Consider the following 25,218-nt stretch of genomic DNA (forward strand, 5'->3'; position numbering starts at 1 on the left):
GAAGTAAAAAAAAAAAAAATTCTGTACTGTGGTAGAGTCAAAGTATCAAGTGCTGTATTATAAAAAGGAAAACACACTCATGTAAAGTGCCTTTATTTTGAGTTGTATTGAAGCAGCTTCTTAAACGTGATGTGTGATGTGCTCACCTGGCCCAGCGCTGCCTGGCTGCCTTCTTTAGCCTCTTCACAGCCCTCACACTCCCATACAGCTCTTTCTTCACCACCTGTCTCTCCCTCTGTGTGTGGAAAGTAAATGTAATATAAATGGAAAGAGCAACTGCTCCCACATAAGAGAACATCAGCCACACTGCAAGCACATACCTGTAAAGTGTCTGTATCCCATGTGCATGACTGTACAGATCCTGAATCTGATTGCTTGTGAGCTTGTTTGAAAGTATTTTGGTCTGTGCTTTGGTGCAGGTGGTTCAGCACAAGAGGATCGCCGATAACAGGTTCGTCTGTCACATAGAGAGTGTTGAGGTTTGTAGCATTTTGCAGCTGGAGGTCCCAGTAGAGCTGGAGGTAACAATACTGAGTCTTAGTATTGATGAAAATAATATTAAGTCACTGGGTTTCTCTCACTCTTATGTGAAATTAAGAAGAAAGAAAAGCATTTCAATGACTACCTTTTCCTTCTTTTCTCTCTCCCTTTCCATCTCTAGGAGTACATCCAACACATTTTCACCAACACAGGACCAGCTACTGTCACCTCCTGCAATCTGAAACACACATAGAAATATTCCATAAAGGCCAATGAAGATTTGACCAAACAAGTGCTTTAACAGGGATGCATGTTTGAAATATGTCTGAGTTACCTTCGTCATGGCTGCATGTGCCTCATCAGTGTCGCAAGGAACATGAAACACTTTGCGGTAGAGGAGACTCACATCTTCAGAGGAGAGCTCTGCTCCGACAGACAAACCCAGCGATTGGTACAGACCAGAGACACAATCCTGAAGGAGGACACGAGGACATTAGCTGCAGTGTACACCTGGAAAACAAATGCACCACTCACCCAACATCAAGGCATCTTACCCGCTCCATGTTTTCACTACTGTGGCCTCATAAATAATAAAAGCTATTACTATGGTTACAGCAGTCCTCTGGAAACAGCTTGATCAGCTTACCAAACAACGAAAGTGACAGTGTGTCTGTCAGAGGGAGACAGAGAGGAGTGACATGTGATACATGATCATGTGATAGATTACACCTGTGTCAAAAGTGTCCTGTGACATGGGACTGCAAGTGAAAGTTGGTGGATCCCAACTTGTAAATTGTATATTATATTGCCTGTCTCATATTTTGGGCTAATTATGAAGAAAATATAAACAAATCTGAAGCTTTTCTTTTAGCTGGGACTTACAGTGGTCAGTTGAGTTTAGAGATGACAAAACAAGTAAATGTTTCCCTTTTATTTATTAATTATTGGGAACTTTACATTTGTGCATATTCAGCTGACCTGCTGTGCACACACTAAAATTCTCCAAGTTATACAAGGTGACAATTGGAATTAATTAATTAGAGATGTACCAAATGACCAGTTTTCTTTCTTTGCATTATCTTTCTTGTATTTGGTCCTAAATTACATATTTCCTTCCAGAGACCTTCCTTAAAAAAATGAAAGTTTAATAATGTGTTACCAAGATCACGCTAATTTCTTGATGAATAATTAATTTAATCTTTGGCTACAAAATGAAACACCACAAATGTTAGTGAAGCCTTTGTTTATTTGTACAATGGAGGACAAAGAAAAGAGTACCTGAGATTATGTGGCTTCCTGTATAAACAGTCGGACATAATAAATAATACTGTTACACTAATCTAAAGGCTGTGGGCAATATCTCATAAATGTGTAAAACAAAACATGTGGGGACAGTGTCAATGAACACGTGGAATAAAAATGACAAACTCTTGTGTAGTATAAATATTCAGTGCTACATATAATAACAATGTTAATAAAAACACTTAAATGCAGGACTTCATGTCAGTCAGTGTGTTAAATCCACAGGTCATGGAGGTTCATGGGTGTACAGTAACTGAAGGCTTGTGCAGTCCTTGAGAGAATTGAAGATTATTAGAGGTGCGTACAAGTAAGTGTCCTCTTGAAAGTGAACAGTTCAAGCATTATGAGGAGTCGCCATGAATGATCTTGGGGCACTTTTCTGGCTGTATGCAGTAGTTGTTGTGTAGAACCAGACCAGCAGGACACTGGCAGCCTGGTACACAGGGCTTGAAGCAGTGGCTCTCTATCACCCCCAGTGGTACGTCAACGTTAAAGCAGGTTACGGGGCACGGGGGTCCGCACTCGTCAAACACAAAGCCCCTCTCCACTGGACAGCCCACAGCTGTGGAGGACAGCAACAGAGAGGAAACAATGACAGGCTGTGATGACTTCAAGGGTGTGGCTTGTGTTGACCTTTAAAGTACATACAGTACAGTTTAAAGCCCTGAAAACCTGGTTTGAAAACTTGGGTTTTGCATGATAACATTAATTTCAAATTTAGCGCTCAAAAAGCCAGAGATTGTGTCTGATATCACTCCCTACTTCACTCCTAAGGAAGTGTGTCAAAGCAATATTTAATAATTGCTATTAATCAGGTGAGACTCTTTTTTGTGTAACAATGTGACGCCTCTTCGCCCAAAGCCATCAGCCTGCCAACAAATCCCACAACATCAACTGTCTGCAACTCAGAGCGAGAGGCTTATTAAGAAAATATGCTATCAGGGCCTTAAACTGTGTGTGGTACTCACCACACAGTGATGGGCTCCTCCACTGCAGGATGACTCCTGCCTCTCTGCACTGGCTGGCATAGGCTTCCAGTGTGTCACACAGACACTCATCAGTATTGGCCCCGCAGGCACAGAGGTCGTACACACAGGCTCCGTACCACGGTTCAGGAGGCACCACGCGATGGCAGGGCTTAAAGGCAGCAGACTTCAGGACCTTACAGCGAGCGTTAGCCCCCTTCTTGGCCTGGTAGCCTGCGTCTTTACACGGGTTGACGTCCTCCCCAGGACGACAGGATGTGAGAGAGTGGCTTCCATTTGTGACCTAAAATGACAGTTGTTTGACTTGTTTTTGTATGACAATTTAACTTTCTTTTATCCCATCTCTGTAGTTATTCTATATATTTATTTTACCCTCCAGCTGTTGCCAAAGTCAGACTCTGATAGGCTGATTCGTCCGCTGCGCATTCGGAGGTCGTCCTGGTAGTAGTTGTTAAAATTTCCACAAAGACCACAGGTGTGGCCCTTATAGGAACCTGGCACGCTCACTTCCAGGTGTGAACGACCACTCCATAGTACCTAAAGGTGGAGCAGTGGGTGTATGTGTGTGTTCAAGCTGTTAGTAATTCCAAACATATGTTACTCACAAAGACAATGAGAGACAAAAAACATAAAACAGACAGTACCTTCAGCCCGATGTTAGTGTTGAGTAAGATGGTGTTGGTTTGTCGTTCGACATAGATGTACGGTTCTCTGAGGAACGGCAAAGTCACAACCTCACCATTCACCTGAAGAGAACACAAATAGCCGAGTGGATGCATAACACAGGCATGACTGCACAAAAGTCACAAGCAGTATTTGTACACACAAACCTTCACGACCCAGTCCTGGAGCAGCTGCACTGTGATGTCACCTATAAACACAGTCACCTCTTTGGTCCAGGACACTCCTTTACGCCCACGATCCTCATTCGTGGCATGAATACTGCACGAACAAAGACAAAACTTCTTTATTTAAAAGTTGCATAAGATGTTTGTTGTTTTCTTTGGCTGTCATTTTCTTAACGTTAGCGAAGGGTTGAACGGAAAAGTTGTTGCTTCCTGTTTTAAATGCATAAATTCAAGTATTTTCCACAGCATGTTACAAAGAGAATCACCTCTTGAAAAATAGATGTTTTTGCAAATTGACACATACTTCCATCGTATTTTTCTGCTGCAAATGCTAGTTACTTTGAGGGGAAAAAATCCAAAGTATACACACAAACAAACAAACTAAAATCCAGAGTTATCATTTAATGAGGGCTTAACACTTGGATTTTTTTCATTGGAATTTTATGATTTTTAGGGGGCAGGAAGAGGCATGGGTATTTAATATTTCACAACCATACTTGCTTCACCCTCTCACCTGAAGTCTCCGCCCTCACAGTCCTGTGCCAGGACATATGTGCACGCTCCCTGGAAGTGCAGCATGCGGCCATCGAAGGTGCGATAATGAGGGTCTCCGAAGGCAATGCAGGTGGCTGGGCGAGGAAGGCAGTGAGGACAACACAAACCTGGGACAATGGCTGGCATCTCGTCCTGGGAGCAAACACACACACACACACACACACACACACACACACACACAGACATGGACTCAGTTACACTGGCTATGTAACTATGAGGAAACCAGGAGACTCAGAGCGAGCCAGAAAAATGTCTGCAGTGATAAGCTCTGAGGAGCCGGAGTGTAAACACTGATGAGAAATGTCAGATATTCAATGTCTCTCTACAGACTGAAGGTCTAGAACAGTGAGGCGTCATGGGAACATTTCAGACTATGATGAAACACTGAGAAAGAGTGTGTGTGTGTGTGTGTGTGTGTGTGTGTGTGTTGGCTTATACTGACTGTTGCACAGGTGAGGGGAGGGCAGCGTTCACTCTGACAGTGTACGTCTCCAGACACACACGTACAGCTGGTGCACTCATCCACCTCCCACTGTTCGTTAGAGTGATACACTGTTCCTTGGTACAGACACGACGCCCCTGGGTCTACAGCACACACACACAAACACACAAACATGACCCATGTTAAGAAGAGGAACTCTGAACAAACACTACCACGATGCTCACTGTATTAGCTGGCAGCGATACCTTGACATTCATGGCAGCATTTCCCAGGAATCTTCACTTGGCCATGCTGACAAACGGCAGGTAAGCACTCTTCAATGCTGCACTCAATATGGCCCAGCTAAGAAAACAGAAGGAAGAGAGGACAGATCACTTTATAAACAGATGGTCTGAATAGATACGAGACCTATCAACAAATTCCAGTCTAGTGGTGGAACGCAGCAAAGCACATTTACTAATGTACTTCTACTTAAGTTGAGTATTTCCATTTATACTTCTACTTAAATTTTGACTTCAATCCATTAATCTGACAGGTATAGGTAAGAGGTATATTTCAGATTAAGATTTTATGTATAAAACAATCAAAACTGATCATCTAGTAAAATATGTGGCCTCAGTACACAGGCCTCAAGTACACAGTTGTAAATAATATAGTTAAAATCAGCTCCACCTCAACCAATTACACCATTTGGTACCTCTCGCATACTCAATATGGCCTTAAATTAGATGTTTTTTGGATTCTGACCTGCCCATTTAAATCAGAAATATATAGTCTTCTTCAAAGGTCTTTCACTTGTTGTTTTTTTAAATTGTCAATTAGTTTTGCTTTTTTTTTATAACACATATGTTGTCATCATTAGTTGAAGCATTATATGAGTCGTGTATGTGTTCCTGTAAGACTCACATTGCAGGTGCATGTGACGCAGTCGTCATCGCTGTCTGTCCAGCTGCTGCCGCTGGCCACACGTCTGTTCTGGCCCTCAATCACACATTCTGTATGAAACACAGGAGAACCGTCACCATTCTGCACATTTTAATGCCAATAAGACTGTGAAAACGTAAAAAGCCACAGGGAACAGACATACGTGAAGAAAGGTGCTTTTATCTCACCTTTACACACGGGGCAGCATGAGTCCGGGGTTTTAAACTGTTCATTGGGAGGGCACGTGAGCGGGGGACAGACCTGGTGTAAGCAGGTCCACGTCAGGTCCTAAATCACAGACGCTGAATCACTGTGCTGCTCTGAATCAAGGGGTATGTTGACTGTAACTTGATCAGTGCCAACAGTCACTGGTAGAAGTACAAATGCTACATTTACTGCAGTACAGTACTTAAGTGCTATTTTGAGGTACTTGTACTTTACTTGAGTATATCCAATTTATGTTAATTTATACTCCTACTCCACAACATATCAATGACAAATATTGTACTTGTTAATTCACTACATTTATTTAACTTCTATAGTTACTTGTTACTTTTATTTTAAATACTTTTATAAAATAACCCATTAATTCAATATGATGCATTGATTGAAGGCCATACATTCCCTTACAGGAGTATTCAGTTATGTTAGTGACTAGACCAACTCATGATTTACATGACGTCATCCTGTACTTACAAGAATGATAAAGAACTGACAGGAGAGCCCCTGAAGTCCTGAAGAAATATCTTGTTGTACATGATTTTGACTTGTGTGTACAAATTATTGTCTTAAATTGTATTTTCATCATCTTTCATCATCTTTTTGGGACCTTGAAGGCTCCATAATTTAACTGAAATGTGCCATTTTGCAGGAAATACTTTTACTGAAGTAGAATTTTGAACTTTTACTTGTAACAGAGTATTTTTACACTGTGGTATTGTTAGTTTAAGGATCTGACAGCTATCATTGTTTGCACTACAGGATATACCTATCTGTGTTAGTGTCTGTTTCTCCTTTTCTCTGAAGAGTTCAGAAAAAGTTAAAGATCACAGCAGAGCACAAGAAAAGTGGCGTCGCTGTGGTACCTTGCACTGGCAGGTGAAACAAGGGTCATCTGTCGCCAAGACCTCGTTTCCAATCAGCGCAGCGGTGCAGTTACTGAGAGGCTCTAAACATACACACATGCACACAATTGTTACAGAGCTCGGTGACAGCGCAGATATGACACACAGCGTATCACTGAATGGAGTTTAGTACTGACGTGCACAGACGGGACAGCAGGAGTCTGGTCCAGAGAACAGGATGTTGCTCTTAGGACAGTCGACCAGGCTGGGACACTGCTTTCGGTAACACCTCAGGTGTTGCTCTCCATCTGGCATCACCTGGGAAACGCACAGGTTGGATTACTATGATTAAGCTGAGCTGAAACAATTATTTGATTACTGATTGGGAAACTTATTAAATTAAATTAATTAAACAAAATATAGTATATAGTGGAATATAGTGGTATATAGCCGAATATAGTGTGGCTCCATCTTCTCAAATATGATGAACTGTTGCTTTTCTCTGTTTTATATCATGAGAAATCCAAAGTCTTTGGATTTTGGACTGATACACCTTGATTTTCTGATGTTTTATCTACTGAAAGATGTCTCTATTCATGCGACAGAAAACAGTAAAATCACCTAAAAAAAACAATTTTTTTTTTTACCAAGTGAAACAATAATGTCACAGTCTGGCTTCCACTTGTTATGCGTGTATGTGTCATACCTCACAAGTGCAGATCTGACAGGGGTCATCAGCTGGATGGAAACTGTCACCGGGACCGTACACCCTGCCCTCAAATACACAATCTAATCAAAAACAACCATATAAGATTATCAAGCTTTAAAAAGCTGGAAAAAAAAAGCAAAATGCAGCTAAAGTTTGTTTACCAGCGCACACAGGACAGCACTCCCCGGGCACGCTGATGAAGTTGATGCAGGGAGACAGACAGCGTACTTCAGAGCAGGTGGTCACTCCGTCCACGCACATGCAGGTCATACAGGGAGTGGAGTCTGCGAACCAGCTGCTGCCCTCGGTATGCTCCTGTCCTCCATACACACAACCTGAGAGGGAAATTCAATCAGTGGTCAAGATATTTCCTCCTGTGATTTTAATTTTCAGAGATCTCTTTACCTCTACAGCGAGGACAGCAGGCTCCTGGATCGGTCACCTGATGCATACAAGGCAGCTCGGGACACTCGGGAGATGCACACTGCACCTCACCTGCCTGAGAGTCTCAGAGGGATTAGCATTCAAACACAAGGAAAAAACACAAGGAAAGGTGCAAATATGGAGGGAAAAGACTGAGACAGAGGAGTCAGACCTGGCAAGTGCAGGTGGAGCAGTGGTTTGAGCTCAGGGTCCATGTCTGCCCGTCACTGAACTCCTGTCCATCAAGAGTACACACTGAGACCGGAGACAGACAAGAGACAAAGACAAAGACAAGGAAAAAGTGTGATATTGGGTTAAATTAGAATAAATATATATGCCACAAATTTGCTACAGTAATCTACATATTACAGGATCTGGAAGAAACATTCTGTCCTTTGCATATGATTTCCACAAATAGTTCAGGAAGTACCTGTGCACTCAGGGCAGCACTGTCCTGGCTTGGTAACTGGTCGGACGCAAGGTGTTGGAGGGCAGACCAGGGGCACACAGGTGACAGTGCCTCTGACACAAGTGCAGCGCTGGCAGGGGTTGGAGGAGGATGTGAAGGTGTGACCGTGAGTGTGGACGACACCCTCATAGAGACAGGAGTCACAGACAGGGCAGCAGGTATCTGAGGGGATGGGATGGGAGCAGTGGACTGGACAAGGTCTCCTCTGACAGTTCACCACCTCATTCTGATGAGGGGAGGGGACGAAGGGCAAGGTGGAAAAGAGACAGAAGGAGCAGGGGTGGAACCAATCAGACAATTTGAGACCGGATCATTCTTTTATATTCAGTAAGAATTGTCAGACTGACCAGACAGGAACATGACGAGCAGGGATCAGAGGGCAGAGTGAAGGAGGAGCCGGACTCATAGTTTTTCCCCTGATGAAGACAAACGCCTGTGCAGACAGGGCAGCACTCCCCACGAGGGGTCTCCGGCCGCACACAGGCAACACTTGGACAAGGCACATGGGTACAAACCACACCACCATTCTATACACACACACACACACAGGTAGACAATATTTCAGCAGTGAGGTACTTGCTCCAGTGAACATGTGATCCTGATGGTTTTTCAGAATTGAATCTTTAAGCAATACAAATGAAAGTACATGTGTGACAGTACCAGACAGGAGCAGTGCTGGCAGCGGTCTGTAGGGTGGGGGAATCGTTCTCCGTTCGAACAGTCTCGCCCGTTAAAGCTGCATCCTTCACACACTCCACATGCACAGCCATCCAGAGCTGGGTTTGGGCATGACACGGCGGGGCACCTCCGCTGTGTACACACCACTTCACCTCTCTATGGAGAAAACAAAATGTACAGTACATGTGAGGGGTGCAGCGAGTCAGAGTCCCCAAACTAAATGCAGCCCCTCTCCTTCTCACTGAGCAAGTGCAGTCCTGGCACCCTCCCTCTCCTCCTGGAAGGATCTGTCCATCAGCATAAGTCACACCTTGGAACTGACAACCTACACACAGAGTGAGACATCGGTTATTACCTTACTCTATATAACTTGAACTGTGATATGTTGTAAGCTGGTTACCATCGCAGACAGGGCAGCCACATGGATTGGTGACCGGGTGAGGACAGAGGGCTGCTGGACACGTCTTCTTCACACATCGCACTGAACCACTCTGTCAAAGACAGAGAAAGACAAAGCATGACATGTTGTTTAAAGGGATTAACCAACAGGAGTGTGTACGTGAATGTGTGGGTTGATGCTACCTGGCAGGTACATTCAGAGCAGAGGTTTCCTGGGTCAGGGATCGACTGTCCATTCAGGAGGACTGCGCCGTTGTAGGAACAGCCTTTCAAATAAAGAGGAATTCATTTTTGTAATCATAGGAACTGATGAGCAAAATTCAGTTTAAAATCAGTTACGATAAAGTAGTACGGGGACATACGATCACATTCTCCACAGCATTGTCCGGGTGGTTTGTAAGGGTGGCTGCAGTCTCCATAACAGGGTATCTTTGTGCAGACGACCTCCCCTCCGTAACAGTAACATATGCCGCAGGGGTCGTTGTCATCACCGAACTCAGTGCCATCAGCATATTCTTTCCCATGAAACATGCAGCCTGTGGGTAGATAATGTTGGGACAATAGTACCAAGTGGAAACTGTTGACATAAAGGTCTGTGGATCACCCTCAGTGACTGGCACATGATTTTCTAAAAAGTCTTTCAGTCACTCACCATCACACGACATGCAGCACTGCCTCTGGACTGGGTGCTTACAGTTGGAGGGTGGACAGCGCTTCCTCTCGCACCGGACAGAGCCCTCATGGCAAGCACACACCGCACACGGGTCTGATGCATTATCCCATGTCTCCCCGTTAGCTCGCTCTCGCCCTTCGAAAAGGCAGCCTGGAAATGAGACACAACTGTGGGCTGAACGCCTGTCAAATTTGAAGAGGTCTTTTTGTTGCAACCTCTTCAGCGATGGTGAAAACTGCTTTGTCCTTAAATGATAGTATCTTGGCCGGACTTAAGAAAGTGTACCTTCGCAGGTCCGACAGCACTCCTGTGTGATGGGGTGAGAACATGCAGCAAAGGGGCAGGGCTTGCGCTGACAGCGTACTGTACCATCAGTGCAGGCACATGATTGACAGCTGTCAGTCGGGTGGTAGAAGCGCTCAGTGTGTCTGTAACTTCGTTGTTCATACACACAGTCTGACGGAGGAGCTGAAGGGAAATCAGTGAGAAGAGTCAACTGTATGCCTCCAATATACATCCTCATCAATGATAACAATGTCCCCGTTTTGTCTAAATCCTTCATAACAAGATTATCAGTTTTTTAATTAACTGATTCTTGGCATATCGATCAGACCATCAAATTTCATGCAAATCACTTTGCTACTTTTAAAACAGTTTGAATACCACTGCTGCTGATATTTCTCTACCCTCTCAAGTTTTCTCTCTTGCACTTCCTTACCCGGACACTGGGGGCAGCAGTCTCCAGGCAGCACATTTGGGTCGGAGCATGGCAGCGGTGGACACCTCTTCATCAGACACTGGACATTCCCATTCTATACCAAACATAACACAGACTGAAATGACAGCCTGTTTCAAGAAGACTACAGGTGATGAACAGATCAGGGTTAGTCATTCTGGGATGCTCATTATTCTTACTATGCAGCTGCATGTCCTGCATGCGTCAGTAGGATGGGGGAACTCCTGTCCATTTGGATATTCTTTTCCAGCATAGCTGCAGCCTAATGCAGAGGAATACTGTGAGATTGAAATTCTTTATTTGTATTCCTGATTGAAAATTCACATAACTCACCATTGCAGTTGTTCTGACAGCATGTTCCTGGTCGAGGTGCGTTACAGCGAGGCTGAGGGCATTGTGCTTGGTGGCAGTCAATCGTCCCGCTCACACACCTACACTCCTCACACACGCTCACAGGGTTTGGAAAAGCCTCTCCATCCACAAATATACGGTTTTCAAAGGAGCAGTCTGGGTAGGATGCAAACACATCGAAGCAAGGGAAATTAAAAAAAACACGTGCCACTTGATTTACGATCATTTCTGTCTTTGAGTTTGAGTACCTGGACATTTAGGACAGCACTCTCCAGGTGGTGTGTATGAGTTGGAACAGTTGAGTGGAGGACAAGGTCTTCTCTCACACTCTACACTGCCATGCTGAGGAGAAGGAAAGGCTGCATCAGCTGGTTTGGCGGTGAACAGCACTGTGTAGTGTGTGTGTAAATGGAGACGTGCTCACCTGACAAGTGCAGGTATGGCAGGGCTGATCAGGGGTCGTAAACCTCTGGCCGTTGCTATAGATACGATGGTTATAGGTGCAGCTTTCACACGCTGCACAACAGGAGCCTGGGGAAAGGAAAGAGACAGTGTACTGACAAGTTACACAGTCATCTGGATATAAACAGAGCTCAGACGCATACAGTCTTACCAGTGGTCTTGGTGGGATGCAGGCACTCGGTGGAGGGACAGCGTGTGTGTGTGCACAAGGTCTCCCCATTCACACAGGTGCAGCTGGAGCAGGGACCCTCAGGCTGCCAGTTGGAGCCATCCTCATATTCCACCCCATGCAGCACACAAGCTACAATGAGACAAGAGGAATTGTCATATAATCCTTGATGAGCTCTGTGTGTGTGTGTGTGTGTGTGTGTGTGTGTGTGTGTGTGTGTGTGTGTGTGTGCCCATCACGTTGTGGGGACAAAAATCTGTTTACACAGTCACATGTGGGGACTCACCTTACTTGTGGGGACAAAATACAGGTCCCCACAAGTTAAATCATTAACATTTTAGGAGAAAGACTTACGGGTTATGGGTTAGGTAAGGTTAGGTTGGGTACAGGGTTAGGAATAGGCAAATAGTGGTTATGGTTATGGTTAGGGTTAGGGTAAGTCTCCAGAAAATTAATGTAAGTCTATGTAATATCCCCACAAGTGATGAAAACCTCCTTCTATGTGTGTGTGAAAGCAAATTATTACCTTTGCAGACTGGACAGCAGAGATGTGGGTCTATAATAGGGTTGGAGCACTGGACAGGAGGGCACTTCTCTTCATGGCAAATGACATTCCCACCCTATAACAGAAACACAGTATGAAGTGTGTTTAAAAGGACATAGAGACTCATAACAGCTATTATGTGCATGTCCACCAGGTGCTTTGAAAAGTATAGAATAACACTGCGGCAATACCCGAAAGAAAGTGAAACAATCTGAGGTTTTTTTAGACACAAGACAAATATAGAAACACTTTGTCTCATTAAACTGAACATGTTTTGGACGTAAATCCTCAAAGTTTTACCACTTTCTTTTTGAATGACTTGCCTTGCACCTGCACTGTAGACAGGGTCCACTTCCAGCAGGGGTGAATGCTTTTCCATCAGCATACACCCTGCGGTCATACTCACATTCTGCGGAAACAAACACAAACTCTGATTATGTCTGCCTGTGGTTGAACAGTAAAGGTCAGATTGGAAGACGGCAAAACACACTTGACAAAGACATGAGGAAGTGGTATATTTTAGACCAAAGTTACAGATACACTGACCATCACATGTGGGACAGCACTCTCCTTTGCGCTTTGCTGGATGACTGCAGCGTGGTGCAGGACATGATGACTCCATACGCTCACAAGACACTTCACCTGCCTAACAGGTAGACACAGTGAAGGATTAAATGTGTCAGTCTGACAGAGCATTTTAACCTTCAGTTGCTGTCAGGGAAATTTAGCAACAGCATCTCTATTGAATAGGCTGTCCACCAGAGAGCTGACATGTTGATTTTCAACATCAAAATGTCCCATAAGTGTTTGTGTATGTTTAAGTCTTAAGTCTGCCTACAAAATCCTGGCTCTGTTATTCTATACTATAAACTACGTTTTTTGCACACTTAATCCCGTTTTCAAACATAATCAAATGTACTTCTGAAAGAGCAATAGATTTTGACAGGTTTTCTTTGAAGTGTAGCCAACACACCATGAGTCCAGTCACATGAAAATCACATGTCTGAAACACTTTGTCAGACTGAACTCACAGAGCAGCAGCAGTGTAGGCAGGGGTCTCTCCTAGACGGGAACTTCTGTCCATCCACATACACTTCGGACTCATATTCACACTGCTCACATCTATGGGACACATAAACATAAACCTTTAAAACTTTTTGAAACCCTACAGTTGTCTTAAAAACCTCCCAAGTCTCTCATCTGCACCACCGCATGCATCATCTTCCACCTGAACAACCTGTGTATTCAAAGTAGAGATAAATTCAAGGTGGATTGATGTAGAAAGAAAGTGACATAGATGAGGTTGGGCAGGTTGGTTACCTTGGGCAACAGTCTCCAGCATGATGCACAGGGTTTTGACAAGACAAGGTACGACAGGGAAGAGGTGAACAAGTCACGTTTCCATTCTGGAGGAGAAAGATATTACACTAAAGATTAACCTTACAATAAAACATTTCAAAATGATTTATACACACAAAAATAAAGTTTCATGATGAAAATGGTGATAAATGACGTACCACACACGTACACTCTTGACAGCGGTCTCCAGCAGGGACCACAGCACCGTTAGAGAAGTCATGACCGTTCACACCGCAGCCTACGAGTCACACACAAACACACACAGTGCGTCTCTGCAGTTCACTGAACCCACACACGCTGCTGCAGTGAATTAAAGAAACCCACCTTGACAAACTGGACAGCAGGTGTTGGGTGGAGGAGCAGCTGGGTTTTTACACGGGGCGTTACACCGCTCCCTCTCACAGCGAACATGACCCTCCTGGTGAGAGGAGAGAACAATATGAATGAAGACGAAGGCTGGAGGTTAAATTGTCAGTCGGTATCAGACCCACCAAGCAGTAGCAGATGTCACAGGGATTCTCTGCTGGCCTCCACTCGGCTCTGTGATCATACCGGATCCCAGAATGGATACAGCCTGCAAACACGGTTTACATCAGATGCATTTTATGGTGTCATTGACAGTCAAATGTGAATTCAACACCAGAACACACAGGCTTATCATCTTAGACAAATAGACTCACCCTTCACACTGTATCAATATAGAGAGCAATAGTAACCTTGAGTTGCCACACCTCTTCCATGTCAAGCTTGTTGACACACTGCATCAATCCTCTCGATCCTAATCACATTTCTTTCTCTGACAACCATTGCTGTGTACAGATCTCTTTACCTCTGCATCGCTGACAGCAGTCTCCAGGTACAGTCTCCCTCTGTGTGCAGTCCAGTGAAGGGCAGGGTAAGGGGTGGCATTCCCTGTTACCCCCCTGCAAAAGAAAATGATGAACAAAGGGAGACCGGAGCGATTGTTTAGGCTCCATAGACATTTTGTGTTGGCGTAGGTGCATATCACACACTCACCTTACATGTACATGTCTGGCAGCCATCTAGGTTGCTGTAGGACACATTATGAACTGTACCATCCAGATCACATCCTGAAGATGAGACAGATTTTTAAGTGCATACACATTTTTGACCCTCTGCGTGTGCGTCTGCGTATCCTGAGTGATAAAGTTAGAGTGTATACTGATAGTTTAAGTTAGAAAAGATAAATGTGGAAAAATGTCCAGCTGGTCCCTCTCTGCCTATCAGTGCAGACTTGCTTTACCTTGTCTTTAGGTCACTGGGGAACATCTGGCTCTGCTCTTTCCCCAGTAATGACAGATCAACGTGGTTCTGATGTAATGTACGCATATGTGCTCTCACACACTGTTTTATGGGCTGTAACAATAACCACAAGTGCCTGCAGCCTTCCAGCTGTTAAAGACTACCACCGGCAAGTCTATTAACACTGAAAGAGATTTACTGTTGGAGAAACAGGGAGAAAACTGCAAGGGGTGGCAGTTTTTTGGAAGGGTTCCATACGTAACAGATCATGACTTCTAAATCTCTCCATTCTGTGGCTGTTTAAATTATTTTGGCAAAAAAGAAACTTGTTTATCTGTAGTGCAAAATAAACACCGAGGGGCAACTACAATTCAGTTTTTCTTTTCATCAAAGGCTTTCAGAGAGCTCATCAAATAATAATTTCGCTTAGCTTGGACATTTCAGCAGATAATTATTTTAATGACAACTCTCCAAAGGACAGAGACAATGTCTGTGTGTGAGAGAGTGCAGTAATCACAGAGTGTGAGAGAAGCTAGTGGGGCTGCCTACTGTGCCAGCAGCCAACAGGCATTTCCTCTAGCAAGCCAAGCATGCATAAGATCAAAGTGTGTGTGGGAGTGTGAGCCTGCAAGTGTGTATTGACTGGGTGCCATTGGAGTCTTCAGGCGAACATGCAGAAACAATTAAGGGCAAGATGGATGAAAAGGCAGAGACAGTGACAAAGAGAGCAGTCAAGGGGGGTGAGAGAGCGGACAGTGGGCACATGTGTATTACATTGTTGGCGAAAATGTGCACAATAAGCAGGAAGGAACAAAGTTTACATAACTCTGTGGGAGTCGGGAGTGAATTTAGGAAGAGAGAGAGACCAAGAGACACAGAGAATCCTTAATGAGGCTGGTCCAACCTCAGCTAAAGTCCCACATGTTTGTTTCACTCCACTATGACAGGCGCTTATTCACAGTTACCTCAAATGCCAAAAGCCACCAGCTAGGAAGTTGCTCACAAGTATATTACCATATAAGGACAAGGTTCTCTAAAACTTACAGTATACTTTGGCAGATGGTACTAATACAAAATACATTGGCAAAAGGTAAAACTACCAGAATGATGCTTTAAACCTGCATTGAATCTTTTCTTTTTTTTTTTTTTTTTTTTTGACAAATTATCCCCTTATAAAGTTGATGGTGAATATCCTAACAAACTATTTGCACATCCAGCAATCACAGGGAGCATCGGCATTCATTTAGAGTCGTGTGTCTGGCTATCTGATGGTTGGAGGTCCAATATTCACCCTCCTTTTAGCTCTATTTTCGGTTTCTACCATCTCCTGAGGGAAATATCTGAGTCTTAAGTGGCTAAATGCTGCACTATGATCAAAATCTAGTTGCTAACTTGTTGTCTATCTGCTGTTTGGATTTTGGATATGTTTTTTAGAGTTTTTCTGGGGCAAAAACAGGAACCAGGGTTGATGAGAGAGGAAACAGTGAGACAGGAAAGTTGCAGGCCAAAACCAAAACAAACCAAACCAAAACAATGAGCTCCTCTCACACCATATAACGAGGTGATAAAGTATATCATACAGAGTTCATGTCAGAATGTAAATGTGGTGGTACAAATGGACAATCATGGAATCAGGTATAACTATTTCAAAACTATTTTTAGCAGTCATCCTTATCATGAAGTGCTTTCAGTTTCTCTGCATTCATAGAGACGATATAGGTACAACAACACCAAATAATGGTCCAATCTATTGTCACTGCTGTGAAAAGCTGTGAAAAGTACTTCATTCCTCCATTTTTCTGGGAAACAATCTTGTGTTTACCAGCCATGGCACATTATATGGTTTCCAGTAGCTGGATCCCGCCACTCTGTGAAACAGGAACCACAATTGTGCATATGGCAGACAGCCTCAGGGAAAACATGGCAACGGGCCTGATGGCAGAGATCAGGGCAGGTGACAGGTGCAGAACCAAGGGGACAGCCGCTGAACCAGTGGAGCTCGAAACAAAACCTACAGACAGTGTTTTGATGGAAAGGGGATCACAACATTGGTTGAAATGCTAAAAAACAATTTAGGAAAGATTTAAGTCAGTTTTCAAGATATGATTTTTGCCACATTAGCCTCACAAAACCAGCTGGTATATTTCAAATTCACAGACAGAAACTGAAAACTGACTGCTGATGAGCCTAAAAAATGGTGTGTTTACCCAGTCAGGTGGAGGGAGGGGTCATGTTGATGTCTAAGATAAAGAAGGCACTTGCCATTAATTAACTGTGCCAAGCAAATATCTACTGAGCCATGTCATACCACAATGAGCATCAAACAGCTAATTGTGGGCTGGCTTTGTGAGGCAATTGTCATTTTCTTTTTGTAATGCTGATACCTGTGATCTGGTGTGATTGGAAGCCATATGTTGCTCCTATTTTGAGAGGCTTCCCTAACAGTATCATCACTCTCTGCCTTAACTTGTCCGATCCAATCCTGTTCTAGTTGACCATATAGAGCATGGCTTTGGTCCAGATCAAAAGTCATCCAGTCCTGGGTGGCCCAGTGCTGGGGCAGGGAGGTGATTGGAGGGCAGGTACGTGTAATGCGATTTAAAGCTTGGTCACTGGATGACATCAACTGCTGCTGCGTGTGGAAGTAGAAGCGCAGGTAGTGTGGCCCGTTGAAGAACCAGTTGCATCTGTCCTTGTCATAGCCATCTGTTCGAAAGCCGAATGCATCAAACCCACCGCGATCCAAACCAAACGGATCAAACCCATAAATACTGTAGCCTTTGTCACTGAAGAGCTCGGACATTATCTTGTCCCTGTGTGTCTCGTTACCACTTCCCTGTTTTTCATCTGTCTCTTCATTGTCATTCCTCTTCTCAAACACCCCATCCTTACGCATGCCAAACCAGGTGACATTAGAATGGTTGAACCCATAGCGATCGAAACCAGATATGTCATATCCATCCCTGTCAATGAAGTCCCGGTTAAAGCCATCTCTACCGTAGCCCCACCTATCCCAACCGCTCCGGTCATAGCCATCATGATCATATCCATGTTGGTTGAAACCACTGCTGTCAAAGTCACCGAAACTATTGTGTGAGTTGTGTTTGTCAAAGCTACGCTTTTGATATTTCTGACTTCCTTGTGGGTGTGCTTTCAATGATGTAATATTGCAAGGTGCACCAATGGTTATGGGCACATATACAGTGCACAACTGCTGCTGGGAAGAAATCACATCATCAGGGGTAACATCAAAAGGCTTCATCTTAACATGCCTCTGCTTAGCAGGGTAAAGGGTATTGCTCTGAGCATGGTTGTCTCTGGATGTTTGCCTTTTTGATGCATGCTGATGTTTCTCTTGCCACTGTGCCCACAGCTTGTCCATGAATGCCATGTGTGACAGGTATAAAGGGTCATAAGAAGCTAAAGGTGAAGCCATGTGACCCCCTATCCAAAGCCTAAAGAGGCCAGAAAAGGTCTGCAGAGACTGGGAGAACACTTTGAAGTCTGCCTGGTTTATAGTCTTCTGCATGGTCACTGCATCTGGCAACCATACCTAAAGGGATCAATGGAAATTAGTTAGACAAACAGCTCAAAACACTGCACTGTATGGAAAGTACAGTGAGGTGGCTGTCAAATGAACAAAAATTGGTTGACAAACCGAGGAGTTGAAGTTCCGCCTGAGACAAGGTGACCAGTGGAAACGGGATGTCAAGCCCTGGAAAGGGTGATGGGAGACACATCCAGAGTCAGCCTCACCATCTCCTCCAAACAATCCAGTCTGCCAGGCAGCTGAGAACTTCATTGACCCAGAGTCTACAGTCCATTCAAAATATGGGAGTGCCAGTTTACATGATGATGTTGACTGCAGCTCACGCTCCACTAATCGCAAAAAGTAGCGGTGCCAGGGGAGGAAGAGGGCGTGATCACTGGCCAGAGGGGAGAACTCAGCTCTCAGTAGTGCAAAGCCCTTCCAGACAGCTAAATCCACATGTAAACATATACACAAACACAAATAAACCCATAATAGTGACACAAAGGTATACTTTTAATTTTAAAAGGTAAAGAAGATAAACAACAAAATCATCTAGATTTATAGTCTTACCTGGCCTGGTGTAGAGTTTCCTGACTGCCCTTTGGTACAACCTCCTCTCTCTCAGTGTAAGGTCTCTAATCTCTTTACGTTGGGTCAAGTGGCTGCACACGCAGTCAACTCTGCCACTATGTGTGCACATGCACTCTTCACAGCCTTGCCTAAACCTTTCCCTGTATCTCCAGAGCTTGTGTTGAAAGAAGCATCCACAACCTCCACCACATGTCACGTCAGAGCACTTCACTCCAGGAGAGAAGCTCATTACTTGTACCTCTCCAGCTTGGTCCTTCACCAAAGTTTGGCACTGTGTTAGAGTGAGGTAATTACAGGTAAAAGTGAAATCTGGATCCTTGTGGCAGTCTTCCTTTGTATGATTTCCTTTAAGATCTCCCAGCACAGTGTGGTTAAAGTCTGCATTGCCATACCACATTTCATCCTCCAAATTCTGCTGGCTGTATCCCCAGAGAGTCCTGTTCACAGAGGAGATGTTGTATCCATCTTGATTGTAATGCTGATGGCCAGTGGGAAGACCCTTCCTTGGTTTGCGGAGACAGCATGCACCCAACATGCACTGGTCCCTACAGGCATTAAAGGAAGGGAAGTTGTTGCTGCTTTTTCCACTGCAGTAGAGAAAGTCTTCACAAAGGCCAGTGGTAGGGTTAAAGGCCCAGTGGTGTTGAAATGGCCGCACGCCTTCACAGTTGTTCTCTGGTTTGGGTGCCCAACATGCCTAGAAGTGGGGAGGGGGGGACAGAGGGCCTCTTACCCAGCCTTAAACCCCACTGCAATGTCCTTAGCCAAACTTTATAATGGACAAAAGTAAAGCAAAGCACTGCTATTGGGCTCACCCAATGCAGCAGGCCAATCAATGTTCTACAGCTAAACCATGAACAAACAGCAGGCACTCATAAGTGATCTAAAAACTACATTAGTTACATTAAAGGAAGAGTTTGACATTTTGAGATATACAGTCATTTGCTTTCTTGCTCAGAGTTAGATGAAAAGATACCACTCTCATATCTGTCTGTTAATTATGACGCTACAGCCAGGAGACAGTAAACTCGGCTCAGCAGAAAGACTGGAAACAGGGCAAACCAGCTGGCCTCACTCAGTCCAAAGGTAAAAAACCCCCCAAAAACTCTGCCTACCAGTGATATGGGTATCGATCTCCTTGTCTAACTTGCAAAATTAATTGATGTATTTCCCAAAATGTCTAACTCACTACTGTGGTAGCACCTTGCCATGTAAAATGTAGCAAAGTACGATGGCAAAAACAAACAAAATGACTGAAAAATAAATGTTAAAGTAAAAGTAAAAAGTAAAGTAAAAGAAACTATAAGAAAACTACAGTAACGCAACACTTAAGAGATGGGGGTTTCAAACCTTTGATTTTTGTGACTGTGACCCACCTCAAGCATTTGAAATGTTCTGGAGACCTGCCGGATAACCAAACATACAATAAGCAAATTCTGACTTAAACTAAAACAATGAATCACCAAAACCAGATGAAACTGAGAAAACAGTCAAGGACACATGCTAAACATTAGACTAAGAATCTACAACCATGCTAGCTGTTCTGTGTGGCTGCACTAAGGCACAGCAGTGCTTTGAGCTAAATGCTCATAACAATGTCAACGTGCTAGCATGCTCACAATGATGATGACATTTAGCAGGTATAATGTTTGCCATGTTCCTTTTCTTAGTTTAGCATATTACCAAGCTAATATTTGCTGCAGCACTAAACACAATGTGCAGCTGACGCTGATGGGAATGTCACATAGCTTAGCAAGTATTTGGTCATAAACCAAATATCTGGATAAAGTGAAACTTGATGGTGGCACTATAAGGCTATGGGATCACCAAACTTATGAGAATTCATCCAGTAGTTGTTGCATAGTTGCCATCCCCAAACAGCTAGCATGGCAAAAAGAAACAAACAAACAAAAAAAATCCTGGAATTGATATGTTTTCACAACATGGACAAAAAGGTTTGACACAAACATGGACATTTTGTTGTTTTGTAACACTCACTATGAATCTACTCTACTAATCGTGACACAAAAATACCTGTCTCAGCTGTCTGTGACACACTGGTCCTTTGGTGTTGGGGGGGCAGGAGCAGTGAAACCCAGCAGGGTCAGAGGTCAAGACGAAACATACGCCTCCGTTTTGACAAGGGTTAGACAGACAAGGGTCTGAGAGAGGGACAGCCATCTGTAAACTAGCTACTTAACACCAGTTGATTGCGTGTTAGTGCAAAGTTGTTGTAAGTGGGCCAAAATCATAGGTTGCTTTTATTGTGTGTTTCGTATGTGTGCAATAAAGTTAAAACAGAGAAAGAAAATAAGAGAGAGAAAAAAGCCGAGTCATTTTTACCTTTGATGTTAGCTTGGCATGTGACCTTTCCAGACGCACACGTACACACAGTGTTGAGGTCAATCTGCCAGTGCTGGCCATCCTCCACTTCACGGCCCTCCCACACACATCGCTGCCTCACACACTCACATCCCTCCAGGTACTGTACACGTGACTGTAGGTCTGCATTCTGCAGAAAAAAAAATTACCAACACGTCACTTTGACAAACTCATTTTGTGTAATTTTTAAATTGTTTCTAAGTGGAATATATACCTGTGTTTTGACCATGTCCAGCATACGAGCCAGCTCCTCCAGCCTCTTCTCCAGCTTCTTCAGCCTGTCGTCTTTCTGTGCCTGAGGAACAGACTTTACTCCTCGAGGAGAACCTGGGGGCCCCAGCAGCACCCCTCTGTGCAGCTGGTCACTCTGGACATCCTGGTGATAATGGTTGGTTTGGTCTGTTGGCCTGTGGCTCGTTTGAGGTTTACTGGGGGATGCATCCCGCTGAAACATTTGGCTGCTGTCAGTCCGAGAATCTGAGCTATGGGCGTCTGTGTGCTGAGATAGAGGCAGAGCATCTGGAAGGAGAAAGGCGTCTTGAATGAATAAGAGAATTAATTTGGAGCCTAAACGTACATCCTGGTAAAATTCTGTCAAAATAAAGACCCACACTGAGAAATAATAAGCAAAATGTTTGGGGGACTTTCTGCCTGAGGGCCAAAAGATATTATCTAATGCACATTAACCATGGTGGTCCCACTACTCAGTTTTAACTCACTGTTAGAATGAGAGGAGTAGCTCACTGTTAGGAATTCTAGACAGAGCTGTAAAATAAATCAGTTATTTAATAGTTGTTGTAATAGCTGTTCACAACAAGAGAACTCTGCACTGACAGAGATTCTTGTCATGTCTCCCAGTACAAGAGGACACAAGACACAATAAATTATCAGGGTCAGTAATGAAGAGAAAGAATGGAGGAAAGAGAAAAAGAAGGGAATGACACTGCACTTTCTGGCCCTGCAGAGTGCACACAAGCATGCACACACATGTGCAGTATCTAGAAAACAAATAAAGCAATCAGCTCTGCAGCAAGCTTTTAAATGTTTACTTAGGCTATTTTTGGGTCATCTCCACATACATTTATCCTTGTTCTATGCTCAAGTCGAATACTCAGATGATTTCCTTTTATTTGACCCTCCAAACAAAGAAAATGATATCGATGCTCTTTCTTTACCTGTAACATTGTCACAGTGCCACGGTCGCCTCAGATATGCTTTCATCGAAATCTCAGCTGTCTTCAGATATCCCTGCATTCATAAAGAAACACAGACATGCTCACACACAAAATGTTACTGTATATATGTTACACATTGAATGGAGGCAGAAAATATGGGATGTAACTGTAAATCATGTGAAATAATTGCAGATGTTTTGGACATATGATACTGTGGCTCCAAAGATGTTGCTGTGGTTTTTTATGTTTCATCCTTTCTTGTTGTTAGCACTGCAAGTGGCTTCAATTACGTCCTAAAAGAGTGTTTTTAGGAGAAGATGACTCTCATGATTACAAGGTTTTTATGGCATGATGTCTTCGTCAGATATTGTTGAAGTTAAAGTTGAATTACTGCTATCCTAAAACAGCACTACAAAATACAATTGTAAATAGCAATATCACTAAAGGAGATGTCTCATTTTGTCCCATTGTGTGCACAGGTTTGCAGTACGTGCGAGAAACTCACACTAAATTTGCTGTCCTTCTTTCCTGGTGTGCTTGCAAGAGTGACAACAACATCCTGAGGCAGTTCCAGGTTGATTCTCTCCTCACTTTTTATGGGTAGAACCACAGCTTCATGACAGTCTACAAAAAATGCCAGTTTATCAGTGTCCAGGCTCACAGCCAACTGTACCCACTCCTCCCTGGAGAAGGGGTTTCTCCTGGGGAAGTGAAAGCTGACAAGGCCCTGAGCTCCTCCTCCAGCCTGATAGTCCAGACGCAGAGTGTTATCAAGGGTGGAGGAGATGATTTGGAGAATGGGTGAGGATGCAGAGGAGAGAGAAAAAAGTGTGGCACTGGAGACCGATGCCTGATGCCCCACCAAATGCACCCCCATGCCACCCTGAAGGTTTGAGTACAAGAAGTGAGAATACTCCTGAGGAAGAGTCAGGTATGGTGCTCTTGGACGTATTTTGTATATTGCACTGCTGGGACTCTGCAGTCTGGACACACCGCTTCTGTGCTGGGACATGTTCAGAGCTGCCAGAAGGTCAATCACTGGGAAAGAGATAAAACAGAGAGTCCAGCTTGAGACACACATGCACACACATCCGTACTGCATGAGGTCGTGCTTGTGGTTTCTGGTTTGTGGTGAGTGCGAGTTTGTGTGAGAGGGAATCAGAATGAAGCCATTCATCAGCCAGTCACACATGGCTGCCTCGCTGACCTCAAACACAACACCAAACCCGGCTGGCATGATACAGTCAGTCTGATCCAGCCGCCTCTTAATTCATTCTGAGACAATTCTTTCTAATTAGAGACAGCTCCTCACTGCTGAAGGCTGAAACTGGAAGTTACAAGAAATTTTGTTTTGGATTGTCAGATAAATGTATATTTTTTTCCCCAGTGGTGGAAAGTAGCTCAGTATATGTGCACAATTAAATATAATGAATGCTTAGTACTTGTATTTCAGTATTTCTAGAGAATTGAATTGCAGACTTGTAAAATCAGCTTTATTGGCCAAGTATGTGTGCACAAGTAATGTGATTCCAGTTTAAACATTGCACTCACTGCACAGAAAAAAAGACATACAGCTCAACAAGGACAAAAAAAGACAACAAAAGACTGAACCATAAATTAAATAGTGCAAAAATATAAAATAAACAATGAACAATAGTGAAGATAATCTCCACCTTGACCATAACAGCAATAAAGTGTTGCTTATTAATTAGAAATAATGATACAAATATCTCCTGTAAAGTACTTTCCTTATACACTGAATAATATTTAGCTGGAAACACTTTAGTTTTACTTCTGAGGCATACTTTTCCCTGTAGTATCAGTTTTCCCACAACTGGTGACCTCAGAATGATGACTGTTGTTCTCAAGTATAATCGCGATATAAAATCAAAAGGGAAAAAAAAAATTAACAAAACTACATAGATGTGATTACTGCCCCCAGACCTTTGTGAACTCACCATTGTCGTGATTTGGACTGAAGTGCCCCTGCACAGACAGCGCAAAGACCCAGAGCAAATGTATCTCCAGCAGCATGAGCGTCCTCACTTTGCCGCTCTCCATTCTCCAGACGAAAAAGTAAAAAAGAAAAAGAAAAAGCACCGCCTGGATTGAAAACCAAACACCTTACACAAGAAGCATGGCATTCATCGTCCTTTTAACCCGATCTGGTAACATGGACGTTGGACCGCACTTGTAGGATTCCCCTCTACCTCTGCCAGCGGACTTCTCCAAAGAGCGCGCCAGGGAAACATGAAACATCTGGATGCAGGCAGGGCGTCACTTCTCTGCAGTCACACACTTACATTCCCCCCTGGGGCCATACCTACAGCACACTTTCTCTCTATGATGACAAAGGCGGATGGTTGATGATTATGGCTATCCTTGTTCACAATGCCTGTTATCTCTGACGAGAGAGAGAGAGAGGGAGAGAGAGAGAGAGAGAGAGAGAGAGAGAGAGAGAGAGAGAGAGAGAAGACGCATTCAGAGAAGTTCAGGTGCGCAGCGCGGGTGAGGTCACCGGCTATTGTCTCTGTTCAGTGTCTCTTGTTCAGTTTGCAGTCCCAGAGGAAGAGCTGAGAGTGGACTCTTTTCTTCCCCTGTTTTCCCTCATGTTTGGGGAGGGGGGAGGCATTGCTGAGTGGTGTTGATTCCCAAAGACCCCCGTTCCGTTTTGGTAATGAGCTAAAACCTGGTCTGGAGAC

General features: G+C 43.8%; 2 protein-coding genes across 2 annotated transcripts; both read right to left on the reverse strand.

Moving 5' to 3' along the window:
- Positions 1-1,595: 1,595 nt before the first annotated feature.
- On the reverse strand, positions 1,596-25,074 carry kcp (kielin cysteine rich BMP regulator). Its single transcript, XM_076733673.1, has 46 exons — positions 24,475-25,074; positions 23,022-23,554; positions 22,517-22,589; positions 21,556-21,860; positions 21,303-21,471; positions 14,591-14,664; positions 14,403-14,496; positions 14,065-14,147; positions 13,898-13,991; positions 13,732-13,811; positions 13,535-13,620; positions 13,246-13,336; positions 12,761-12,860; positions 12,538-12,623; positions 12,197-12,290; positions 11,653-11,802; positions 11,464-11,570; positions 11,288-11,381; positions 11,022-11,195; positions 10,868-10,950; positions 10,671-10,764; positions 10,238-10,420; positions 9,932-10,102; positions 9,642-9,815; positions 9,463-9,545; positions 9,281-9,371; positions 9,123-9,205; positions 8,863-9,036; positions 8,550-8,729; positions 8,164-8,428; positions 7,906-7,988; positions 7,716-7,809; positions 7,472-7,645; positions 7,308-7,390; positions 6,799-6,919; positions 6,623-6,705; positions 5,726-5,825; positions 5,520-5,608; positions 4,859-4,955; positions 4,614-4,756; positions 4,131-4,303; positions 3,599-3,710; positions 3,413-3,514; positions 3,141-3,305; positions 2,751-3,051; positions 1,596-2,344 (listed from the first exon to the last, which is right to left on the reverse strand). The coding sequence occupies exons 1-46, from the start codon at positions 24,575-24,577 to the stop codon at positions 2,124-2,126; spliced, it is 6,312 nt and encodes a 2,103-aa protein (XP_076589788.1). The 5' UTR covers positions 24,578-25,074; the 3' UTR covers positions 1,596-2,123.
- Positions 14,694-19,776, reverse strand: LOC143322463 (uncharacterized). The gene is made up of 4 exons (XM_076733674.1): positions 18,939-19,776; positions 18,495-18,814; positions 17,221-18,389; positions 14,694-16,847 (listed from the first exon to the last, which is right to left on the reverse strand). The coding sequence occupies exons 1-4, from the start codon at positions 19,492-19,494 to the stop codon at positions 16,655-16,657; spliced, it is 2,238 nt and encodes a 745-aa protein (XP_076589789.1). The 5' UTR covers positions 19,495-19,776; the 3' UTR covers positions 14,694-16,654.
- Positions 25,075-25,218: the final 144 nt, after the last annotated feature.

Source organism: Chaetodon auriga, chromosome 6 (genome assembly GCF_051107435.1).
Source record: "Chaetodon auriga isolate fChaAug3 chromosome 6, fChaAug3.hap1, whole genome shotgun sequence".
Lineage (NCBI taxonomy): Eukaryota > Metazoa > Chordata > Actinopteri > Chaetodontiformes > Chaetodontidae > Chaetodon > Chaetodon auriga.

Coding starts and splice junctions, on each gene's coding strand:
- LOC143322463 (XM_076733674.1), bottom strand. CDS start 19,494: ATGTTGGGTGCATGCTGTCTCCGCAAACCAAGGAAGGGTCTTCCCACT. Junction 18,815..18,938: donor GAAACTCTACACCAGGCCAG/GTAAGACTATAA, acceptor ATGTGGATTTAG/CTGTCTGGAAGGGCTTTGCA. Junction 18,390..18,494: donor GGCGGAACTTCAACTCCTCG/GTTTGTCAACCA, acceptor TGATCCCTTTAG/GTATGGTTGCCAGATGCAGT.
- kcp (XM_076733673.1), bottom strand. CDS start 24,577: ATGGAGAGCGGCAAAGTGAGGACGCTCATGCTGCTGGAGATACATTTG. Junction 13,992..14,064: donor GTGACATCTGCTACTGCTTG/GTGGGTCTGATA, acceptor TCCTCTCACCAG/GAGGGTCATGTTCGCTGTGA. Junction 8,730..8,862: donor GCCAGCACTGCTCCTGTCTG/GTACTGTCACAC, acceptor GTGTGTGTATAG/AATGGTGGTGTGGTTTGTAC.